The 22,274-nt window shown below is 38.1% G+C and overlaps 1 protein-coding gene across 1 annotated transcript; it reads right to left on the reverse strand.

The window, feature by feature from the left end:
• Nucleotides 1-290: 290 nt before the first annotated feature.
• LOC139693429 (choline/ethanolamine kinase-like) lies at nucleotides 291-21,998 on the reverse strand. The gene is made up of 7 exons (XM_071591566.1): nucleotides 21,761-21,998; nucleotides 11,019-11,307; nucleotides 10,000-10,133; nucleotides 9,291-9,404; nucleotides 7,582-8,074; nucleotides 3,796-4,086; nucleotides 291-2,465 (listed from the first exon to the last, which is right to left on the reverse strand). The coding sequence occupies exons 1-7, from the start codon at nucleotides 21,871-21,873 to the stop codon at nucleotides 2,370-2,372; spliced, it is 1,530 nt and encodes a 509-aa protein (XP_071447667.1). The 5' UTR covers nucleotides 21,874-21,998; the 3' UTR covers nucleotides 291-2,369.
• Nucleotides 21,999-22,274: the final 276 nt, after the last annotated feature.

Below are 22,274 nucleotides of genomic sequence, written 5' to 3' on the forward strand. Positions count from 1 at the left end.
ACGAGCACCTTATAACGAATAAGCTGCAAAATGGAAGCATAGAGATGGCACAAGATCAAGAGTGTCAATGTTGTTAGGAAATTTAGAAATGACCAAATCTATGCTGAACTAAACACCAAGCAAACATTGTGTTTGTAGAGAACTACCATATTTTAATTGAAATACCAAATGTAGAGCGGTAATTAGTAACTAGTAGGAAAGTAAATATTTGATTAAACCTAGAGAAGTCTACCAGCACCACATAAACTTCAATTGTAATAAGTATAATACTAATCAATGTAACAAAAACACAAAAATATAGTTTCTATCAATTGTGAGCTACCAGTGATATAAATTTGAAACTTTGAAAATACCAATTGCACCAATGAACGAGTTTGAGCAAAATATGAACTGATGCATCCTTAATGAAAAAAGGAGTGATTTCCTTCAAAATTTAAACGTAATTCTCAAAAAAGCTGGAATGATTAGAATTAATTGGATTATATTTTATGGATAATATTTGTTCAAAAAAGTTTCGTCAAGTGACTATCGACATTTTTATGTGAAAGGACTATCGATATAATTATGTAGGAAAGCACCGAATCCGTGATACTCATCTGCACAAAGCCACGGATAATTTCGCGTCAATACTCTGTAAACATCTCTCTCCTTCCAGAACATAAACCAATCATACACAACATGAGCGTTCTAATTTTTTAAATGTAATGCTTTGAATTTCGACTTTACTTTAAATACTCTTAAATTTAAGGAAATGTAGGTGCAAGATCACAGCGATGGAAAAGCTGAAGGAAAAGAGAGTTCGCATTATATTTAACTTTAGCACCGTATTCCAAAGATTTACCAAACGATTTTTAACCAATAAACAATTTAATATTTAAGCATATTAAAAGGATTGTAAATATATAAGTTCAATGGATGGTTTAGTCTTCTTTATATATTTTTTTTAAGGTTTATTTTATAGAAAATAAGTCAATTACGCCGTCTCGTTTATCTTTCCGCTAAGTACCGGAATGACATATCTTGGATATTACTTCATTATCTTTCCAGGATCTTTTAACCCAGGATAAGAGGTGACAAGGCTCAAGAATAAAATACTTCGTATCTGCATGTACACCGTAGTATAAATACTTGATTTCTGACTTTACCTAGCACCATTACCGAGATACTTATCACGACAAATACCACAAAAATAGCCAATTCATCCAAATTTTTGCACAGGGCAGAAATATAATACATTGTCCAAAATTCGGGAGTAATGTCAACACCTTGGTTAAATTTACTGCAGTACATCCATACATGTTTCTCTGCGTTTGAGTTTTCTTTTACGATATGTAGGTGGAAATATTTAGTTCACACAAGCTAGTCTAATTTTTCAGGTAAATAAGTTCTATAAAATAATAACTGTTCAAATTTCTCTCCAAAACTTTTGGTATACACGTATTCAGAAGTTGACTTTTTATTACTTAATTATGATTTGAATGGAATGTGAAAAAGCTCTAGTTTCGGAAACAGTAGGAAAACCCAAGAAAATCAAGTCAGAGGGTGGGAGAGAATTGAGTCCCGAAAAAATGTAAGAAATTTGCGTCTAACTTCCAGTAATTCACTCTGATGCATTCCCGCCGTGACAGGAACAGTCAATTAAAAAACCAAATGAAACCCGAAAGATAATTGATAAATATATGAGTAGGAGCTTCAAATCAGCTTTTCCCTACAGCATCAACAGACAGTAAAATTACCACTTTTTGAACAAGATAGTCCTCCTTACGGCCTTCCAACACTTCATACCTTTCCTTGGGACGATTAATAAACTAATAAGTAGATTAAAATATGAAAGGATAGCTTTCAAGCTAGGTAAGTACAAATTCTACACGCTTCCACACTTGATACCTTCCAACTTAATACGCAGTTTTTCTTGAGTTTTCCTTGAAATAAACATGTAAATCATACCATCAAAAACGACAAACATCCATTGATAGAGAAATACTACAGCTCGTCATTTTAACACCGCATCTTAAATGACTGACTACCTGGAGATGTGAACTGCGAAGGTGTAGGCAAAAATCAATTGAATTTTTAATTCAGCAAAATCATCCCTCACCCTAATCACAGATCAATGGGAAAACATTTTAATGAAGAATTTCGTTTAGAATAGGCCATTAAATTCTTCAAGGTACATTCATTACAATGCAATCCGTCACCCCAGAAAGCATGGGATGACCAAAATGAGTCAGAAACGCAAACATCGTCCAGCACCGTCCAAAGCACAGCCCTGATATACTGCCATTGACCGTCGAGATTATCCAAAATTGAGCCATTGGAATCCACCAGCAGAACACAAACGGAGAAAGAGTCAAGCGTGGTGGTCCCGTTCACGACTGAGCCGATCCTTGATCAGAGTTGGTCCCCTCTTCCAACAGCCTCCGCTTGTGCCTGAAGTAGGCACGAAAGCGAGCCTCACCGTACTCCTGAAAAATAATTAGAAAAACATGCTCAAGGTATTTTCAATTTTATCCAAATTACTCCATTATCTTTTCCGCAACTTATTTTTACTCAATGATTTCACCAACATATTTTACCATATCATACATGATACCTGTATATATATAAAATATATATATATAATATACACACATATATATATATACATATATATTTTATATATATATATTATATACACACATATATACATATATATATATATATACTCGTATATAGTATATCATAAAACACTATTCTAGGCATTTTTATGGAAAAAGTATGCAAATCTTTACAAATATTAATTCATTTCATATAAACGGTAATATTTTGAACAAATGTAAAAGTGCCACTGTGCTCATTACTAAATCGTACCATTTAATAAGATTCTGTTTTTTTTATTTTCATTGCAAATATTCATTTATCCTTTTAATACGTACAAATATAAGATCAAAATGATAATAAATGAATAAGTCTATGTTATGCATGGAAGTCCTTAAGATCTTAAAAGTATGTGTTTTCGTAATTTCATGCAAAAAAAATATATATACGTTAAAACCCTCACTATTTTTACAAGTCCACCCAGGCGCACCCTCTCCATAGGATGAAAGGTAAAAATGCCAATCGACGTATATCATACATATCCCATCAATGAAGATTCGAGCCGTAACTGGAGATGCTGGATCAAACGGCGGTGCAACGGTATAGTCCAATTTGAATTGAAGTGCGCGACTTGTAACCATCGAAATTCTTTTCTAGGTCCGGAAAAATTGACTCTTGAGGTTTTCATGGTATAATTTTAGCAAACAAAGCGACACCGTGGTTAATTTGTTGATGAATTGTTTCTCTGTCGATGTATGTATATCGATGAAAGACTACACTGTTACTTGTATTGGGCGTAAGAAAGGAAATAATATATCCCTTTAACAACATTTTTACTCGTATTCAAATAAATATTGCTGGTTTTTATCCAGAACGAGTTGGAGGATACTGTGGCCTATATCATTTCTCTTCCTTGAATTTGATTTTGCATGTCCAGTCACTACATCCCGCCATTTGGATACATTTGTCAGACATCATTAACAGGTACAATTTGCTCACTCTATCGCATCCTAATAGGCTCTGGTGTAAATATTACCGAAATAATTGGTTGGCTAACAATATGGATAATCTCAAAATACCTATTAACAAAAGAACTAATGAAAGCTGCGGTGCCGCGAGGCATGTTATGTTTTCCGGTATCGACGCAACAAACCAAAATTGGGGTAATTTGTTTTGGTCACACTAAAAGAAAGACTGCCGCTAATGAATGTGGCTCACCCAATAATCGAAAGGAATGCTGGATACTGTGCCGTTAACTATGCTCCAAAGCGCCCAGAAGAAGTGCGAGGCGAGAGTGAAGGCCTGAATTTCTGAAAGGAGGGCTTTAACCTCCTCGGCGTCGTCCAGAGCCGCGGCGGTCTCGTCCCACGACGCCTCACGGCCCTCTGCGTCCTCACCACTCGCCTCCGCGTCCGATCGCCGGGACTTCTTCCACCGGAGGGGCGGCTGCACTCCCTGGACGGCCGCCTCCCGCCTCAAGGCCTCCAGGTACCAAGTAACGAACCGCTCCTGAGTCATGAGATACGTTTGTGGTGAATTACCTTTCCACATCGACCTTTATGCATTCCTTCACCCAATGTATACCCTTATGATTAATATGGTGTGTTTGAAATGGCCGACACCACATATGCCGTACATTTATATACTGCACACCCCCTGGAGACTCAAAATCATGTATATTCTTAAAGAACACATGACTGATACCACTAGAACAACATTGACGAACAACACGTATCAATTTCGGCAGTTATGATTTTATTGGTTATGTGTGATCATCAAACACGTCAATTTGCATGTCTTGATCATATTAAACGCGTTCTCTAACATATGGCAAAAATTATGACGTCTAAGAATTTAAACTTAGAATTAATGGCAAACATAGTTTCCATTTCTTGTCAGAAATTATTAGAGCTTTCCTTAAACTTGAAACCGAAAAATAGTACACGTAAAAGAGCGTGCCGTGATAAATTACCAAACTGCAATTATATCGACTATGTAATGTTGATTCCGGAAACATGAAGAAAAATAGTCTTTAAAAACAAGAATGTTCAATTTTGATGAAATAAGTTTAGTAATTTGATGCACTGGCTTTCCAACGGATGATATTGACACGTACGACAGTAAGTGGGTATGGAAACGGGAGGTAGTCGTATCTTATCTGACGGATTATTTCCTAACAAGTGCCGACAAGGAAGTATTTGGTCAGCTAGTCAGGTGTGGTAACCTGAAACACTAACCTTTATATTCATCAATTAAAATATGACAAGAACTCACCCTTAATATTAGAATGATTGATTAGAAAAGCTGGTCGAATTTTAACGACGATCATACACGAAATTCAGATTTATGGCTGCTGGGTAAAAGTTTCTGTTTTCTTTCGCAAGAGCTCAACCCAGCTATGCTTATCAGAGTTTTATAATCCGAGTGTTGGTTTGCAGCATCACTCCAGGCTATTTTATTGCCTACCTATCACATTATTCCTTCAGAGTTGCTTGCTATTGCGTACTCCATTGCTTGCTTCTCGTAATTCATCTTTGGACTTACTCTGTACTTATTCTCTTCCTTCGTCAACTTATTTTTGAAGTCATCAAAAGCGTCAGTGCCAATATTAGTTGCTCATTTTATATTGACAGCAATTAACGTTAATGAGCATTAGCGCCGCGCCAACAATCTCTAGCAAAGTGTACTTACTAGTAAGAAAGCTGTACCATAGCTAAAGCTATTTAGGGCATAAAAGCGAGATATTTTTGGTACTTTTGAAATTTATCAAGCAATAGTTTATTTCTCATTGCGGTAGTCATTATTTAGTATCAAAAAATAAATACGCAAAATATTAACCAATCATTCACATTTTTTTGAAAGCTCACCATCGTACTAATGGCCAATACCCGATTACGAGGAGGAAATTCGATAAGATAAGACACACGGATGCTGGGCGTAATGCGTTTATCTTGAAGAGATCTTCATAAGATAAAATCATCTTTTCCTGGAAAGATAGTTAGAGATTTTTTTCCAATTTCATTGTCCTTAAGTATCCACGAAACAAAATTGAGGCGCCTTAGATATCTTTATGCAAATTTATGAGTAATATCCCGAGTCAAAATTGTGGAATTAATAAACAAGATAAAAGTTTATCAAATACCGTGAAACATGCTCTCGAGTGCTTCGATGGAAACGTAACTTAATCTTAAGGCGAAAAATCTGGATAATTTCGTACATTTACAGCGGTGCCATTCTAATTAACCACAGGAAGTCACCAACTATTTGTAAGAATAAATCCATGAAAACTATCACGAGAAGGAAAACAAACAAAAAGCTGGGATCGAATAAGATACTAATTAATAAAAGCATTTTTTTACGTAACAGGCAGTCATTAAACAATTTTGACGCAGATTTTGCTTACATTCACGAGAAATCCTCTTATCCCATCTTCAATTTTGACAAATTGTGTTTAGCTAATCACGATTCCTAAGTAAATGAATTGCCCAACAGCACTTCAACCGAGGACATTTCCATCTTCAAATTTCACCAGGATTTCTGCTGTTTGACTAAAATAAGGTCAGCGTGAAGGGCTCATCAGGCATCATTAAAAAGTCGCAGTTTTACTCTCGCTGAGGTTTCTGTATAGGAAACTTGGCCTCATAGGAAGCCTCACAATCAATCCATAAAATGCCCCGATAAGGAGCATTTTTTTACCGTCTGCTCGAGAATCTGATTGTATCTCTATCATCCTCTGATCTATACTGCCCGTGGGGTTTGTTTGTGTTGCGGGTTACATGGGCACAATAGATTGTTCCTACTGCAAAATTTTGAACGCACCCTCCCCGCATTTTACGGAGCAAAAGTGGCAGTGCGAGTACTCCGATTATTTCAGCTGGCGGGTGTCCCATTGCCGTTCCAAAGCTCCATGCGTAAGGCAATAGAAGGTCCCAGTTTTAAAATCCGGGTAATGCCCATGGACATTAGCCGAGAATTAACTGAGTTATGTGATTTCTTTGGCACCCGATCCTCCCAGGAAGTCTCAAGCGGCACAGAGAAAGCACCGAGTGATTCACACCCGCCGTGGGATAACACAGGGTTACAAACGTTAACCATTTGTAGATACCGTCAGGTTGATCACTCTAGAGACGGAGAATGATTGAAAACATCGGATAGAACTACTCCATTCAGTCATCGATATCTGGGGTTCGAGAGAGTACATTATGACTAAGTTATACATTATTTCGCAACCGCATTAAAAGGAAATGCAAAACATTTAATTTTAAAGCTATGTTAATTTCCACTTGACGGGACTTAAAATATTCATTTTATTTTCAAGGTATTGAACTGAGAAGGAGACGCTATGCAATAAATATTGCTATCCTGAAAACATCAAGTTGACAATGATAACGTAACGACAAATGACGTACGTTTTCGCGTAAGTAAACCATTATTTTAAATTAATGAAAAGTTTATATGTCATAAAAGCGACGTGGAGGAAACTATGTAAGCAAGTATGCACGCACAAGAGAAAGCATGAAACGTAAAATGGTAGTATTATAAGTAGAGTAAAATATTGTTATTCCTTCAACAACCACTAGTGTACCATTATTATTTTGGCATTAGTTAGTTATTAGTACCTACATTTTATACTATTTTTCATAAATTATTCAATACAATGAATTTTTACGATGAAAATTATGAAAACACTATAGATTAATTTTAATATCTACCCCAATATTACTTAAAATCTAAGGTGCTGTAAACACTGACATCTGGTAGTAAAGTAATGGTGTGTGCTGGTGTTTAATTTCGGGCTCAAAAATCAAGTTAAATATCAGTCCGTCAATTTTTACACATCAGTTTCTGACCTTAGGGTCTCCGTCAAAAGATAAATGCAGTACATCACAGTTTCTAAATGCAAACACCACTTTCTATTATGCGTTAATGAACTCAAATATTTTTTTTCACCGTGGGAAAGACGAGTTTCATCCCCATAATTTATGCATTAGGGCGCTCACAAACCTGCTGTCTCCTGGTGGGGAAATTCCTCGTCCGTGCCGTGAAATAGGGAGGCTTCTCGTTACTGTAGTCGTACATCCACTCGCACATGTGATTGGCGAAGTCGAAACCGCGATAGTTGTAGGAGCAGTACTCGAAGTCTATGACAACCAGCTGCCGCTGGTCGACGACATCAGTGCACTCCTCCTCGCCCCCGGAGCTCTCCCCCTCGCCCTTATCCGAGTCCTCTGACTCCTCGACCGTCGCCGGGCCCGAGGCTGCAAGACCGTGGAACCACCTCTCCTCCGCCTCGCGGTACTCGTCCGAGAGGCCCGTCCCGCCGCCGCTTTCGGCGTCGTCGCCGTCTGCGTCCCGCGCGGGCGCCCCGTGCGCCTCAAGCTCCTTCATGGGGGCCCCGGGGCCTTTAGCGCCCTCCTCCGTCCTCAGAAGGATGTTACCCTCCTGTAGGTCGTTGTGGCAGAAGACGACGGGGGAGCGAATGGAGACCAGGTACTCTCTGTGTGGCAAAGGGATTGGGAGAGGGAGACCGGTCAAACAAGAAGGGTACCGTGAGGCGCGGGGGCCACTTCCAACAAAGACTATATCGACCCGCGGACAGTAGTGGATCTGCTGTGGATGCCACACTCGCAAATATCAGCTCAGTGAGTTTTCGGGAGATGAGAGAGAATCATGCCATACTGCTTAAGGAAATGATCTTTTATTTCAAGTTCAGACAACAGCTTGTGCCGCATCTAGCAGCTTATTACTGGCGCCGATTTGAATTTATACTGCCAGTGGCGAAGCGTTAACCGTTTTTGAGGACAAAAACTAATTGACGACCGTTATGCCCAACGAAATGCTTACAATGCGAAATCCAAAACCTCGTCATTCCCCGACTTCAGAAACCGATGGTAGTAGGTTCCGCCGGTAAAAGTGCTTTTGTAAACAACTGAATCTCAAGAGTGAAGCAAAAATCGGAGTAAATAATAGTCATTACTCCCATTTGAATAATTTAATCATTTGGTTAAGTCAATTATCCAGTAACCAATGTTGCGTCATTCAATAATCTCAAAAATTCAAATCGTAATAAGGTCATTTTCGGGTAGAGCAAAATCTCATGATGGAATATAACGATCATCAAACCATCATATGTAAGTAATTATCTGAAAAAACTAAAATGAATGCATCAGGAAACCCAGTCGTCACTTAATATGAAAAAAACAGCAAATAACTAAAGTATTAAAATTATCACGTGCAATTAGGAGGTTTTATGCACACTTTTTAATTCTTGGAAGTATCATTAAATCAGATTGAATTCCAAATTCAGTAAGTACATTCTGTAAAAATATAACTGTATCCAGTTATGAGAAAGTCATTACCTCCATTGTAGCACGGGACGCTCCGCCACTTTCAGCATGACAGCAGGATAATCAAAAAAATTAAAAATCCATCTCTGTCCGTGAGCCCAGAAAAATCACTTGTTAACACACGCCACTAACTTACGGATCAGTGAGAGACATAAGCTTTTAGGAGGGCCTTGATTGGGAGTTGCGGGCACAATGATGCGGTCCACCAATGTACCATTTAGAATGATGGTCAGCGGAGGTGATTAATTTCCTTCCGATACATGATTTATCCTCTGAGAAAGAAAAGCTTTGTTGAAGAATACGGTGAGGTCAAACTTTTCGGAACAGGTCACTTATTTTTTTAACTACATATGTTCCTTAACTTACCTCAGCCAGTCCAACTCCTTCCTCAGATTATATCCCATAAAGCGCTGCATGGCTGATTTTGAAGCGTCGGGGATTAAGCCGCTCGCCGAATACTCGTGGATAGTGGCAAGCCATCTGAAAATATGAGACAAGTTTTTGTGAAGCATTCACTTTCCGGCATCGACAAAGAAAAAACTGCTCCATAGTCTTCAACAAACGCACCGAGTATGAGATTTGAACCGCCAAATCCTTTGCAAGCGTAAATTAAGAGGGAATAACACACCAAAATAGCTGCTAATAACATCGTTAAATAGCAAAATATGTCAACAAATTGATCAAATTTTCTATTTCAATTAAATACATAATTGAAAATCATTCAGATTTTATTCAAAATATTACTTCCAGAAGGGTGAAAATCTTATTTACCAAATGGAATACGCATCGCCTTCTAAAAATATGTCTCGCCTCAATAAAACAATCAACTTCAAACTCCTTAGTAAAATAATATCATCAACAAAATCCCATAACAAAATCCTGGTCACCCGACCACCATAGAGAATACACGTATATATTTATGTACATCATGAATCACATATATAAATATTTATTTATTCCATGTATTATTTCAGCAATTGGAGTTTTGCTCTCAACGCGTTAAGTTAATTAAGGTTGTAGAGCTCAAAATAATATAATAATCACCTGGTAAAATTTCTCTCAGGAAATAACTCACCTCTCCATTGTATCCCAGAGCCATCGTGGTTCTTTGTTGATGGGAACTTTCATCAGATGTATCTGAGCAAGTTTCTCTGCTATTAGGCGGCTTAAACCTCGATCGGCCAACTCCCGGGTTCTCAGGGGACGCGCCTGGTTGGATAACGAGACATTAATTATTTTATTCGAGACTTCTTACAAATGAGTTTTACAGCAGAGTTTTGTAGCACTTTTCGAGAGTATGATTCGGCAACACTTTAATCTACCTCGTGATGAATTGACGAATACGGATCTATCACAAAATAAAAAATCCAATAAAATTAACTAGATGCACGCAAGGAACGTGGAGCAATTAACCAACTCAACATAACCCCACAACAAATTTTGCTACGTAACAATAGCACTGTGAACGTCTTAGATAACGGTCAGCCGACATGAATTAAATTATTAAAAATCATGTACATCTGATTAAACTCAAACTGAAGTGCTTAATAATACATTGTAATTTTAACACTTTCCTTATTATATGAATTCAAAAGCTATTAGGATTTCGGAAAATAAAGAACCCCACAAAACCACCTACTACATACTTGATCAAATCTCACTTCCAACTAACACGAATTATATTTATTGCTATGAAAGTATCCTGCACATAAAATGGAGCACTTTTGATGAATTGGGTCGGAGGAATGACTAGAACTAATGAAGGCCACTCGTTTGAAAGACAAATTTTGGGTCGCTTTGAGGTTTCCTACGGGCCACCAAGCTCAAGTTTTAAACTTCATTTGGTCCCGAATCAAAGTACATGGACAGTGTATTCGCTGGTAGGTGCAATGTACAATGTTGTTTTCATTACCCATTGAATTATTAATGGCAATGGTAGCCGGCGTGTGTAATGAATATGAGTGATAGTGCCTCGTGAACTCTTTCCTCATCTTCCTCGGTGTACAGGCCACCGGCATTCCCTGCCAACCCGGCGACTGAGGTACTGACCTAGAGTAAACGCGGGTTTGGAGTGGGATTCTTAAGTATACTCACGGGGATGTACTCCTCTAGGCGTCCCCCGGGGAACACGCCGAAGAGACACGGCCCCCGCTGACTCTCCGAGAGGAGGGCGAAGATAACCGACTCCGTGATGAGTCCCTCAATGGCCCTGTCCCCGACCGTCCCGCCGCCCGTCGTCTGGCCGTAGAGCCGAAGGAGAACGGCCGACGGCTCCGAGCGGCCCCTGATGCCACAGCTCCTCCCTCCCGCGCCCCCCTGGTGCTTCTCCGCTCCGTAGGATTCGGGGAGAGCGCAGTAATACAGCAGATTGCTCAGGCCGCCGCTGGATCGGGGAAGAAAAACAGGGAGTTAAGTAAAAAAGGGGATTCACCCATTCGACCTTACTTCTTATTCGTGACTGACCGACTGGAAATTCATCAACACTAGACTTAACGACAGGACTACAGATGCTGGATTCTTCTGTGGTTAATCGCTCAAGTGAAATGTTATGACTGTCTGATTGCGTTTCTTGTTGAAGTGGACTCTGACCTCGACCACCTAAAATTCTTAATTTCACTATAATTCCTTCTCTACTGCATTTTCTCCCATCTGAATGAAGATAAAACTAGAGAAGACCTAGGCCTGTATGCTCCATAAAACAAAGTAAAAATTCACAAAAGCAACTCGAGAAAAATACACTAGTGGTATAGCAACATTATCCCAACATCAGTGAATACATCTACTTCATAAGAAAGTTTTTACTTCCAGATTTGATTCAGCAAAAACTTTTCGATGCCAATGAATGTAGAGTCGATAGAGGTGTTTTTATTTGGGAGAGAGCAGAAGTGGTAAAATATTTAGTGCGAGGGAGTGGATCGAGACGACACACTAAAGGAAAATAGTGCTAAATAAAACTGTGAAAAATTACCGTGGCCTAAACTCCCGTAGACATCCGTCAATTCTTAGGGGTTGTGTCAGAAACTGCAAAGATTATTTCTACACTCCATAACAAAATGCCCATTTTTAATGTTTGTGATTCTGTCGGTTCTTGTGTGAGCAGAAAATCTCAGTGGCCGGAAGATATAGGGAAGAAGAATGAGTGAAATTTGATCGACAACTTGAGTGATCGAATGATGTCCAAAAGTTAATTGGGCAGTTTTGGAATCGTGTTCAGCCCTAAGAATGTCATCAGTGCACGTTGAGAAGATCGGGCATAGCCGAAGAAAACCGATATTGCTTCTGGCTCGAAATCTTCAACACTTGAAAGTAATTTCAAAAAAATAAGTAAATTATTAGTTCAGGTAATTAAACTTTAAACGGTCATTTTCAAGCCTTTTATCCTCAACGTAAACTATTAAAACTTTACATCAGCAATGAGTACTCGAAAGATCCCTGGAGGTTTCGTTCCTCCCTCAAAAGCAGATATTCAGGCATAAACTTTATCACTTTAATATCTACATAATTTGAAGATGATAGAAATGTATGGTAACGAGGAACACTCAGAGAATATTTCTAGACTGAAAATTCCACCATTCCGTCATCAATGGCTACTAGCAACCTGACGATATCCTTCCCCACTTCTTCCTACATACAGGTACCCCTGCCCGCTCAACTCGCAACAGTGACCTCCAATACACACCTAAACTTGCGTTTACTCTTCCAGCGATCTTGTTAAACTGACTCCATACATCATTTAACGCAATCCACTCCATCATCTCCTCAATTGATCCCTCTACCCCACGTCGCAATTTCACCTGCTGTATGAGAAATATTATGCCCTCCTACTTTGGCATTTTTTCTGTCTCAGAGAGTGACATTTCTGACCATACACGTATGTTCTGACATTTCTCATCCCTTTTCTAAATCAATTTCCTTGTTCTACAGTCAAATATTAAAGGTCACTGATTGATCTGTTTAAACATTCGAGAAATAAATGCTAGAAATACATCACTTCCATGGCAACACGAAAAAAACTCACTCTCTGGCCCCAATTCAGCTATTTAATCGTTCACGAGTAAATAAACAACTGCATATCGAATTTTATACCATATTGACTCTATTAGTCAATAGTAGACTCATGCAAAAATGCTCCCAGTACATTCGGTTGGGGAGAAATTCAATAGTCAATAATTTACAGGTATCCCATTTTACATACTACCAAAATGTTGAGTAACTCGATCAAAGGAATGGATTTCTATTTCTTTTTTGTTCAAACACATAAAAGAATTCCATATGTGTACATAAGTCCCTGTAGGTAAGGAAAAAATGTCAAAGCTATCGATTAGAGCATCAATGCAGTTCGTCAAAGGAATTGCCTATTTACAGTCTGTTGATGTAACTACTGCGCACTTAATAATGGGCGAAAACTATTACAATTTTCCACTTGATAATTGTTAAACGGACAATTTTAATACTTTTAGACTCTGTTATTATGGAACAGTTCCACAACATCACACCTGAATATGTAATTTTTACTATGCACTCATTGTAATTTGTCTCCCGATTCGATGTTGATTTTATTTATTTTATTAATAATCTGAAAGCAGCCGGCCTTTACATCCTAATTTCAACAATAATATAACATTAAAGAACATTATAAGCATACCCTAGGTGGAGGAAAACCCACCTAGCCGGGAATCGAATCGGCGACTTCCGGGTTGGCAGGCGATGGCGTTACCCCGCCGCTATCGAGGACGGCAAAGATTTTATTATTTCCAAATTAAAAGTGAATATTTAAAGATTAACAGTGGAAATATTTTTATGTCCTACTACATCTATCCCGGGACGCCATACCGTTGCATTTCTGTATCCATTAGATCAATATAATTCTTTTTTTATCGCTTTATCGCATGTTCCATCCAAACTGTGGTGTAAATTATATGAAAACAAGAACTGCCATAATGTTTCAATACCGGATGAATAGTGGTTAACTAAGTTTTAACATTTTAATCTCAGAAATTTTTTTAGAACATTTGGATTAGTGTCAGGGCTAAGAGGTATGATAGAGGTTATCAGTTCAAATGAAAAATTTTCTAATACCTTAAAAGGAAAAAGGAATTGTGGTTTTCTTATGAAAACAAAAAGGACACTTTCAAGATGGTCAACAAACAACGGCAAAAATTTTTTTTTCATTGAGATCTATAAAAAATCATCTACTTCAATGCATACGTTTATTTTTTCATGGTACAACTGAGACATAACTAAAAGAGAATATTATCTTCAAGTAAATTATTTCAACAATATCCAAGTGATCACCATTAATATTTTAAAGTAACATAAATTAATACAAGATGCTACGTTTTTTGTGGGACCAGAAAATGGTGTTATCAATAAATTAACTGTTTCTGGTCTCGCCATCATTTAATAATCATTAGAACGGATGTTCCAGAATTATCGCATGAAGCCAGCAGTAAAACACCTTCGTCCGCCAATTTTTATTTCGAAGTTGGGGTTGAGAGCAAGTATTTTTTAACGATATCTCACATATTAGCTCCCAATTCACACGTCCAACACGATGGAATCAAGATAGACTTTCCCAGAAAAGCCAATTAACACTTCAACTGATAATGTCTTCCGAGGCCCTATGCACTCATAATGATGTCTTCTAAAAAACTACATGGATAGACAAGACTTAGACATGAAGTGATGACAGAGTGAAAATGAAAAAGATATTTAAATGACTCGTTAAACCTCTAGTAATTAAAAATCCAGGTCATACGTGTTCCGAGAAGATTTCTTACCCTTGAACTATTTAAGCACTTAAACGACTGTTTTGCTTCTTATCGACCAAGATTAATCCTATTAAAAATTTCTACGGAATCGATTTAGACAGACTACGTGCGTTAGCATTTCCATCCTCTTAGAAAATACTATACATGCGATGTCGAAGGTCTAGACATGCTTCACTAGGCTGCGTCAGCAACATATTTTCTTGGATAACCGCCGCATAATATGCTTACGACTGGTTCGAATATTTGCTGACTTATTCTTCGCCTTCTACCACCCACACAGCTGCCTGAACAAATCAACGACGGACAGTCAGGAACTCCCACTCGCGCAAGCATTCACGGAATGCGCTCACAATATCCTCGGAAGAAGCTGAACGTTTAGATGCAAATATTCCGATCCCCTCTGACTGTTTGTTATATATAGTAATGCAACCGGAATGTTACTTAAATACGTTGCACAAGTAAAACGTGACAGTTTGTTGATATAAAATTTTGTTTCTGAATTTCTGTATGTTAATCAATGCGTAAAAGGTCCCATTTAAAAATGTAAATTAATGTCCTTTACATACCCAACTAAGAGTACTATTGGGAGATTGTTGCAAAATATTATGAAAACATCAAGTCTTTATACAAACGACACACTTTCCCTAATTACTGATTTTTCATCTATTACACACTCCGTCAACGTTTTAATGAGTGACAAGAACAAATCGTCGACTATCTCATCCACAACTTGAAGCTGAGTGCAGAACAATAGTGCATTTTATGCAAAAATGCACTATTGAAAAAATGCTAAAATGCCTTTTAAAATGCTTCATCGAAATTGTACAATTTATATATATATAGTAAGGAAAAACTCACACGAGCGGCACAATAATGAGCTGACACAACATAACGCAAATAGAAAAGAATAGCAACATTTAAAAGAACACCCACACGGTTAATTGTTCGAGCTTTCGGCCCTCTCAGAGGCCTTCTTCAAGTGAGACTCACTTGAAGAAGGCCTCTGAGAGGGCCGAAAGCTTGAACAATTAACCGTGTGAATTTTCTTTTAAATGTTGATATTCTTTTCTATTTGTGTTATATTGTGTCGGCCCATTATTATATTATATATATATATATATATATATATATATATATATATATATATATATATATATATATATAAATTGCCCAATTTCGATGAAGCGTTTTCTTATAAATCTTTCCCAGGTGAATATGCTTAAGTAATTTCGGGCGACAGTCTTTTGGTTCTTCTCCAATTTTTGTTTGAATGGAGAACTAACCTACCAAAAATAACTTTACATATAATTAATTTTAGAAGCGTCAAATCCATACTCGTCACTTCTCGGAAGAGACTCGTTTGATTACTACCTATGAGCCTTTGGATGCGTCATTTACACGTGACTAAATTCACCTAAATCCAAGGATATGCCCGCATGCTAGGAGACGGATATCTGTTTTTAGAAGGACCGTGAAGTCCAAAATAGCCGCTACTTTTCCCCTACGATCTTCGATGGCTGTTCCAAGAACGTCTCAGTGATTGTTCCGGCGACGTCGCATAAAGCACATGTAATCACGACAATTTGTGACATTCGGCGCTGCCCCACCTCCTGATAATTTTTTGCGCTTGGGTCTAAAAACGGGGGTGTGTGACATCCTTAAATCAAGCATGCCATTTTCTGACTACGGTAATTTTTTCATCGTCCCTGTATTCAGAACCATTGTGTACCGTAATTGAGCCTCAGTTAGATCCAAATTATAAAGTCGAGGCAGAACTCAAATCCATAAATTTCGGGTAGGTAGGTACTTACTGCTTCATTAATTCTGCAGACTGGCATAATGCTTTCGAATGTCTCCTCGACATGCGTTTCTGAAGATACGCGAAACAAATGGGACAGCTGTGGAGCAAAACTTCCGAGTTCAATTCATGGATACACATTTATTTTTGATCTAATTATGATCTGCAAAATTACTACTTAATTGAGCGTGGGTCAACATGCATTATTTCACAAGTTCCGTTGAAATTTAAAAACAAGCAAAAGTATGAAAAATTTTGCTCCTCTTCTTAATTGGTATTATTTTTATATTTTACTAAATACATTAACACTTTCTTTGCACGATAAGTAATGCATCATGCATTGAATTTATTCCGTTTCTCAATATGACCTTTAAAGAGGATATAACTGATTCATTAATTGCGCATTTGTTAGCCTAACAAAGGCTAAAAATATCCTCGTTTTTCCAAAGCTGGATGTGTAGTCACATACAGGTACTTTTGCTGGAAAATATGCGTGACAAAATATGAGCAAGTACGCAATGAAAAAATGTTTTTCATTCCACATAACGAATGGGATTATTTGTTTCAATTTAACTCATGCGAGAAACATTGATGACATCAAATGTCCAATGTAATAAATGTGTTGAAAAAATTAATAAAGCTTACCACAAGTGGTGGGTTCCTTCGGCAAACGTTAATAGTATTCGATAATAAAAAGATAGGTCATGTGCGGCATTGGAGAATAAAAGCTCACAGTGAGATTTTGTTCCTTAGTCGTATTGTTTAACATGTACGATTGAATACCAGAACATGCATATTTGAAAATTCTATGAAAATGCAATCTTGCTCATGGCAAATTCCAACATTTGCTTTAACATATAATTAGTATTATCCTTACTACCGCGGTGGAAAACAACCCTTAATTTTACCGGGTTCAATTCGGTAATCGTATGCGATAAGGGGAAATGTGAGACACCTGAGCTAATGGATGAAATTAGGATCACCATTACCGAAATACCACTATCAATCAACATATCATTCATAAAATATAATGAAAACAACTATTTTTGACTAAATAATAAGAGAATTAGGCAGAGTAAAACCTATCATTCAAAACGTGTTCACCTAATGACGAAAATGGTAGAAGTGATGTAGATATTTCGCGGTTTTCTGATTAGGATGTACACTCATTGTTTCAGATTTAAATAGCATACTTTCACACTGTTTTCCGGCTGAACATATAATAAGCTTTATCTATTTGTCCTTAGTATTTGGAACGTCATTAGGTACACTGAGAATCATCCCTCATCGCTGCGAACGCCATGAGAATCAACATTCGGTCTTTATTAGAGTTCCGGTTTTTTTCGCGAACAATAATTGTCAAACACGAACTGGTCTCACAAGTAAAAGGAACATAATCGTCTTCCTCACGAATCCCCGATTCGTAAATCCCATTCTCGAATCCTCCGAAGTTCGGTCTCTTCCCCAAATTTATGACGAAATTGACTGGCTCCGATATTGTTTTCCGAATAAGTGGCCGCCATGGTTGTCCATTCGTTTATATGGAACCAAAATCTCCAGTTATGGGATGGCTAAAAATGAATACACAAATAACGCTGCTTTGCACCGAAAACGATTACGCGATCGATGCAATGAGTGGAAGGCACCGCGCTGCGCCGAATTCTTTTTTTTTTTTGAGCGTTTAAAGATATCAGAGGCCTTTGATATTTGCAGACAATCTGCAGGGTTAAACAATCATTTAAAAATTCGATAAAATCATCTTCTAAGCACATGGAGAAATTCCTTGCTTTTCAAATGCCCAATTTCCTCTCCGAAAAATTTCATTTTGATTACTCACAAATCACGCGAACCTCTCAAACGAAATCTCAAATGAATGGTCCGAAATTTTTACTTAAAAGACGCTCCTGAAACAAAGCAGGTACAAACACACTGTCATAAAGCAGGAGTGTTCATAAAAATATCACAAAATAAATTATTTTTCACAATAATTAATATTTTAAAGTGTTGGTAAATTGACTACACATTAGCTTTCAGGAACCAACTCCGGACAGTTTAACTTGTAAAGAAATTTTGATTTGGATACCGCAGCGAATGTCAGTCGTTGTAAATGTTATTTTCATAGCTTGAATTACTTGAATATTCTATTGATAAATAACATTTGATTTTGATGTAGCGTGCTTGGTGTAGATTCATCCCCTACTATATACTCTAGCAGTGACTTTCAAAGTAATACGTAAATAAAGAAAATTTCGGGAAATTCTTTCAGATGATCTGTTGAATCATCTGAAGTTTTTCTACGCATGAGACATGATTCGATGAAGCCCTATTACAAATAGTAATCATTCATCATAAAAATGAAAGCGTTTATTCCATATTCATTACAGTAGGCAGCTGTGTCTCTTCTTAAAGACCCGTGTAAAACTTTATATCACTTGAATTAGACATACTCATTTTATAATTTCTTTTACATCCATCTCGACATGTTTCCGATACAATACGTGCTCAGGGTACATACGAACGTCATTAACATAGCGGTTTTTTTGTTGACATTGAGTGGCTCTTAATTTAAAAATTGTCTAAATTTAGTGATGTTCTAGGAAATTCATTTTCCATTGATCAACGTCTTTAATACTACTAGTGGCATACATCACTAATATCACACACCAATGACGCCATCGAAATATTTTCGTCTTCAAGCTGATGAATGTCTGGGGAAGACGACTGCCACTGACCGACCAAAAGGTCAATACGAACAAGGCTGAAGGACTTGACCTTAAGGCACTCGCAGTAATTTCGACGTATCTAATAATTAATTAGCCTGAACAAGCACACAGAGAGCATACATAACCGAAGAAGATAGACCCGGGCGGAGTTGTCGCTTATCAATGTACGAGTATTCCTATCTAGCTGAATGTCACAAGATGATGTCGTTAAGGCAATACACAGCGGGAATTATTACGACACAAAATATTTGCAGCCACGTGTGAGTTTCAAGAAGAAGATAAGCTATGAAAAATAGCGCGGTGGTGGATTAAGTCACTCGATTTGGTACGAAATACGGTTCTATCGATTTTCAATTATGACATTCTATAATATTTCACTTACGAAATCAGCACTTACTGTAGATATACACATAGCCTCCTGGACAGAGCAACAAAAAACCATAGTAGACACGTGAAATTTTAATTTTAAGCTTTAGACATTGAATGACCCAATGACCTATTCACCTACATTTACATTTTAGCTCATTCACTACGAGCAGTTTTTAAATACCTGGCAGAGAGTTCGCCGATCACTATTACTTTTAAATATTCAATTGTTCCCGGCTCAACTTTGTGGAAGTTCGTGTTTATGAAGAACACAATGTATCTTTCCAACTAGTTTCAACGCTTAAGCGTACGTGATTAAAGGAGAGTGGAAAGATACATGCGTTCTTCATTTAATAAACTATTACTTTTACCTGAACTAGCCTAGCGAGCACTCATCGCCCAATCTTCTAGTTTGAGTAATTAATATGATCTCAGTCCCACGGTGGTTCAGCCAACAAACTGTTCCTGGTGGGTATTATTAATGCATATTCAACCACACGGTCTAACAAATATCTTTAATAGCCGCATTTACTAAAATCATGGGCAAATATTTTTTAATCAAGTAAGACGTGAGGTACGTACCTTTTACGTGAACGAAAGGTATAAAACTGCCTTATAAATTCATCAAATAAATTTATCACTAAAATAGAAAGCATTTTATTTTTAAATTGATGAAGTTCTTTGCAGATGAAATTTACTCCTATGACGAGGTCAATAATACTGTGGACTTCTAAAAATTCAATTTTCCTGGCAATCAAATGCTCACAAAAGCATTCTGAAAACAAATTTCACGGCATTAATTAATCCAGAACAATCAAATATTCCCCAAAAACTACGGAAAAGACGCATTTTTTATTTTACTTAGTCAAGTGAACAATTCTGTAGAGTGAAGTAAACGCTACGTTTTTCAATGTTTACTTTCCACCTGTTTACAAGGTTGATATGTAAATTTAACTGTTCAGGTGGAATTTAAAAAGCACACGCTGCCGTTTCAATAAACGCCAGATACAGAAACAAACAACAGCATTAATGCCGTGCATAACAATTACTACATCTGCGACGTGCTTTCCCCATGCAGAAATCTTGTTTGCCCTAGATTATTTTCTCTTTCGTTCTTCTCGTTTTCAATCGGACATACCGTTCAAAATTAGAGCATATAAATATCCTAAAACAGATGACTCTACTGATAATCGTGGTACCTTATCTCAACCTAAAATATACAATGAAAATGGAATCTCAAAGAGCAACAGCTACTTCACTACGAGCATAAAATAGGAAACAATCAGCTATTAATTATTTACATGTACGATATTCACTTCGTACTCATAAAAAGCATATTACAGTGATGAACACTAAAAAGATCAATGAATGCCTGAGAATTGCGTGATGTTCACTGAGAACCTATTTAAGTTATTATCGTATGACCAAAATAGTAATCAGCCCCATTATTGATTTTTGTGAGGATTTAGACAGGGCCACCTAACTCAAGTCTTCCTTTATATTACTTTAATCTCAAAATATAAGGAATCAACTCCTAGTACCGACAACGGAAATTAACTCTTTCTCCAATATCTCAAAACAATGTCGAGAGAAAATATTCAACAATAAATAGAGCAATGAGCTAAACTACAACACGGTATTACTTGGCAACCTAAAAGGGTAGAAAATCTAATAGAAAAGGGAAAAATTACGGTAAACAGCAAAATATTATTTTCGTGGCTGGTCCACGGAATTGTCATTGTTAATATGATAATCCAGAATAGAAGCATCTATACTCGTATATGTGCTCACCGTGTAGTATGGAGCTCCAGGTCACAGACGACAAATAGTTGCTTAAGCTGTAAGTTTCTTAAGTTTTTAAAATGCGGCAATCGTGCAAGGCTGGGTGTGAATTATTGAATTGGCCCACATTCCTCTCGGATTTAAAGTTAAGGTCGGGAAAACAACAGAGGGAGTCAAGGAAAAGCTACCCAAGTGCTATGAGACGAATATTGAACTGGTCGCAATTTCCCATTCGCGCACCATCCTAGAACAGTCTGGGTCAGGAGGAGAGCAAAGCGCGAACACCCGAAAAAGGTCGACCCGTAGAGAAGGAGGGCTCGAGCCGGGGGTCGCTCGACAGACCTTGACCCAGGAGCAGGCACGACACACACTGGGAAAGGATGTAAAACGACTCACCTCACTTTCCTAACGATCAGTTCCTCGGGAGAGATCTTCCTCCAAGCACCGTGCAAGTACTCGCGACACAGTTGGTACGCCCTGGCGCGTATGTCGGTCGGATCCGTGCTCATGTTGACTACGTCAATGTCCTCGCACAATTCACTGCCGGCACAGTAGAATGCACAGGGGCCTCCTCCACCGCCGCCCTCCTCGCTTCCATCTATCGCACAGACTAATCCCCCGCCCGACAAACCCGCGACTGGGACACCGCCCCCCTCTGGTGTTTGCCTTGGCTCGTCTACGTCACCGCCCTTAAGCCCTCCCGCGTCCCCCTCCACACCTGCTGCCAATCTCACCTCTTCCCCCTCCCCCGTCAGGGGATGAAGAAGCTGTTGGGGGAGGGGCTGGGGCGATTCGTGAATGCCGTGTGGGATAGACTGGACGAAGCAAGGCTCGGGCCCAATCATTAGCGCGCAGGACTTGATAAATGCTTAGCAATCGAAATCTTTATGGGGCTCGCTGCCTTTCAATG

Source organism: Hetaerina americana, unplaced genomic scaffold, assembly GCF_022747635.1.
Source record: "Hetaerina americana unplaced genomic scaffold, ioHetAmer1.1.p SCAF_49, whole genome shotgun sequence".
Classification (NCBI taxonomy): domain Eukaryota; kingdom Metazoa; phylum Arthropoda; class Insecta; order Odonata; family Calopterygidae; genus Hetaerina; species Hetaerina americana.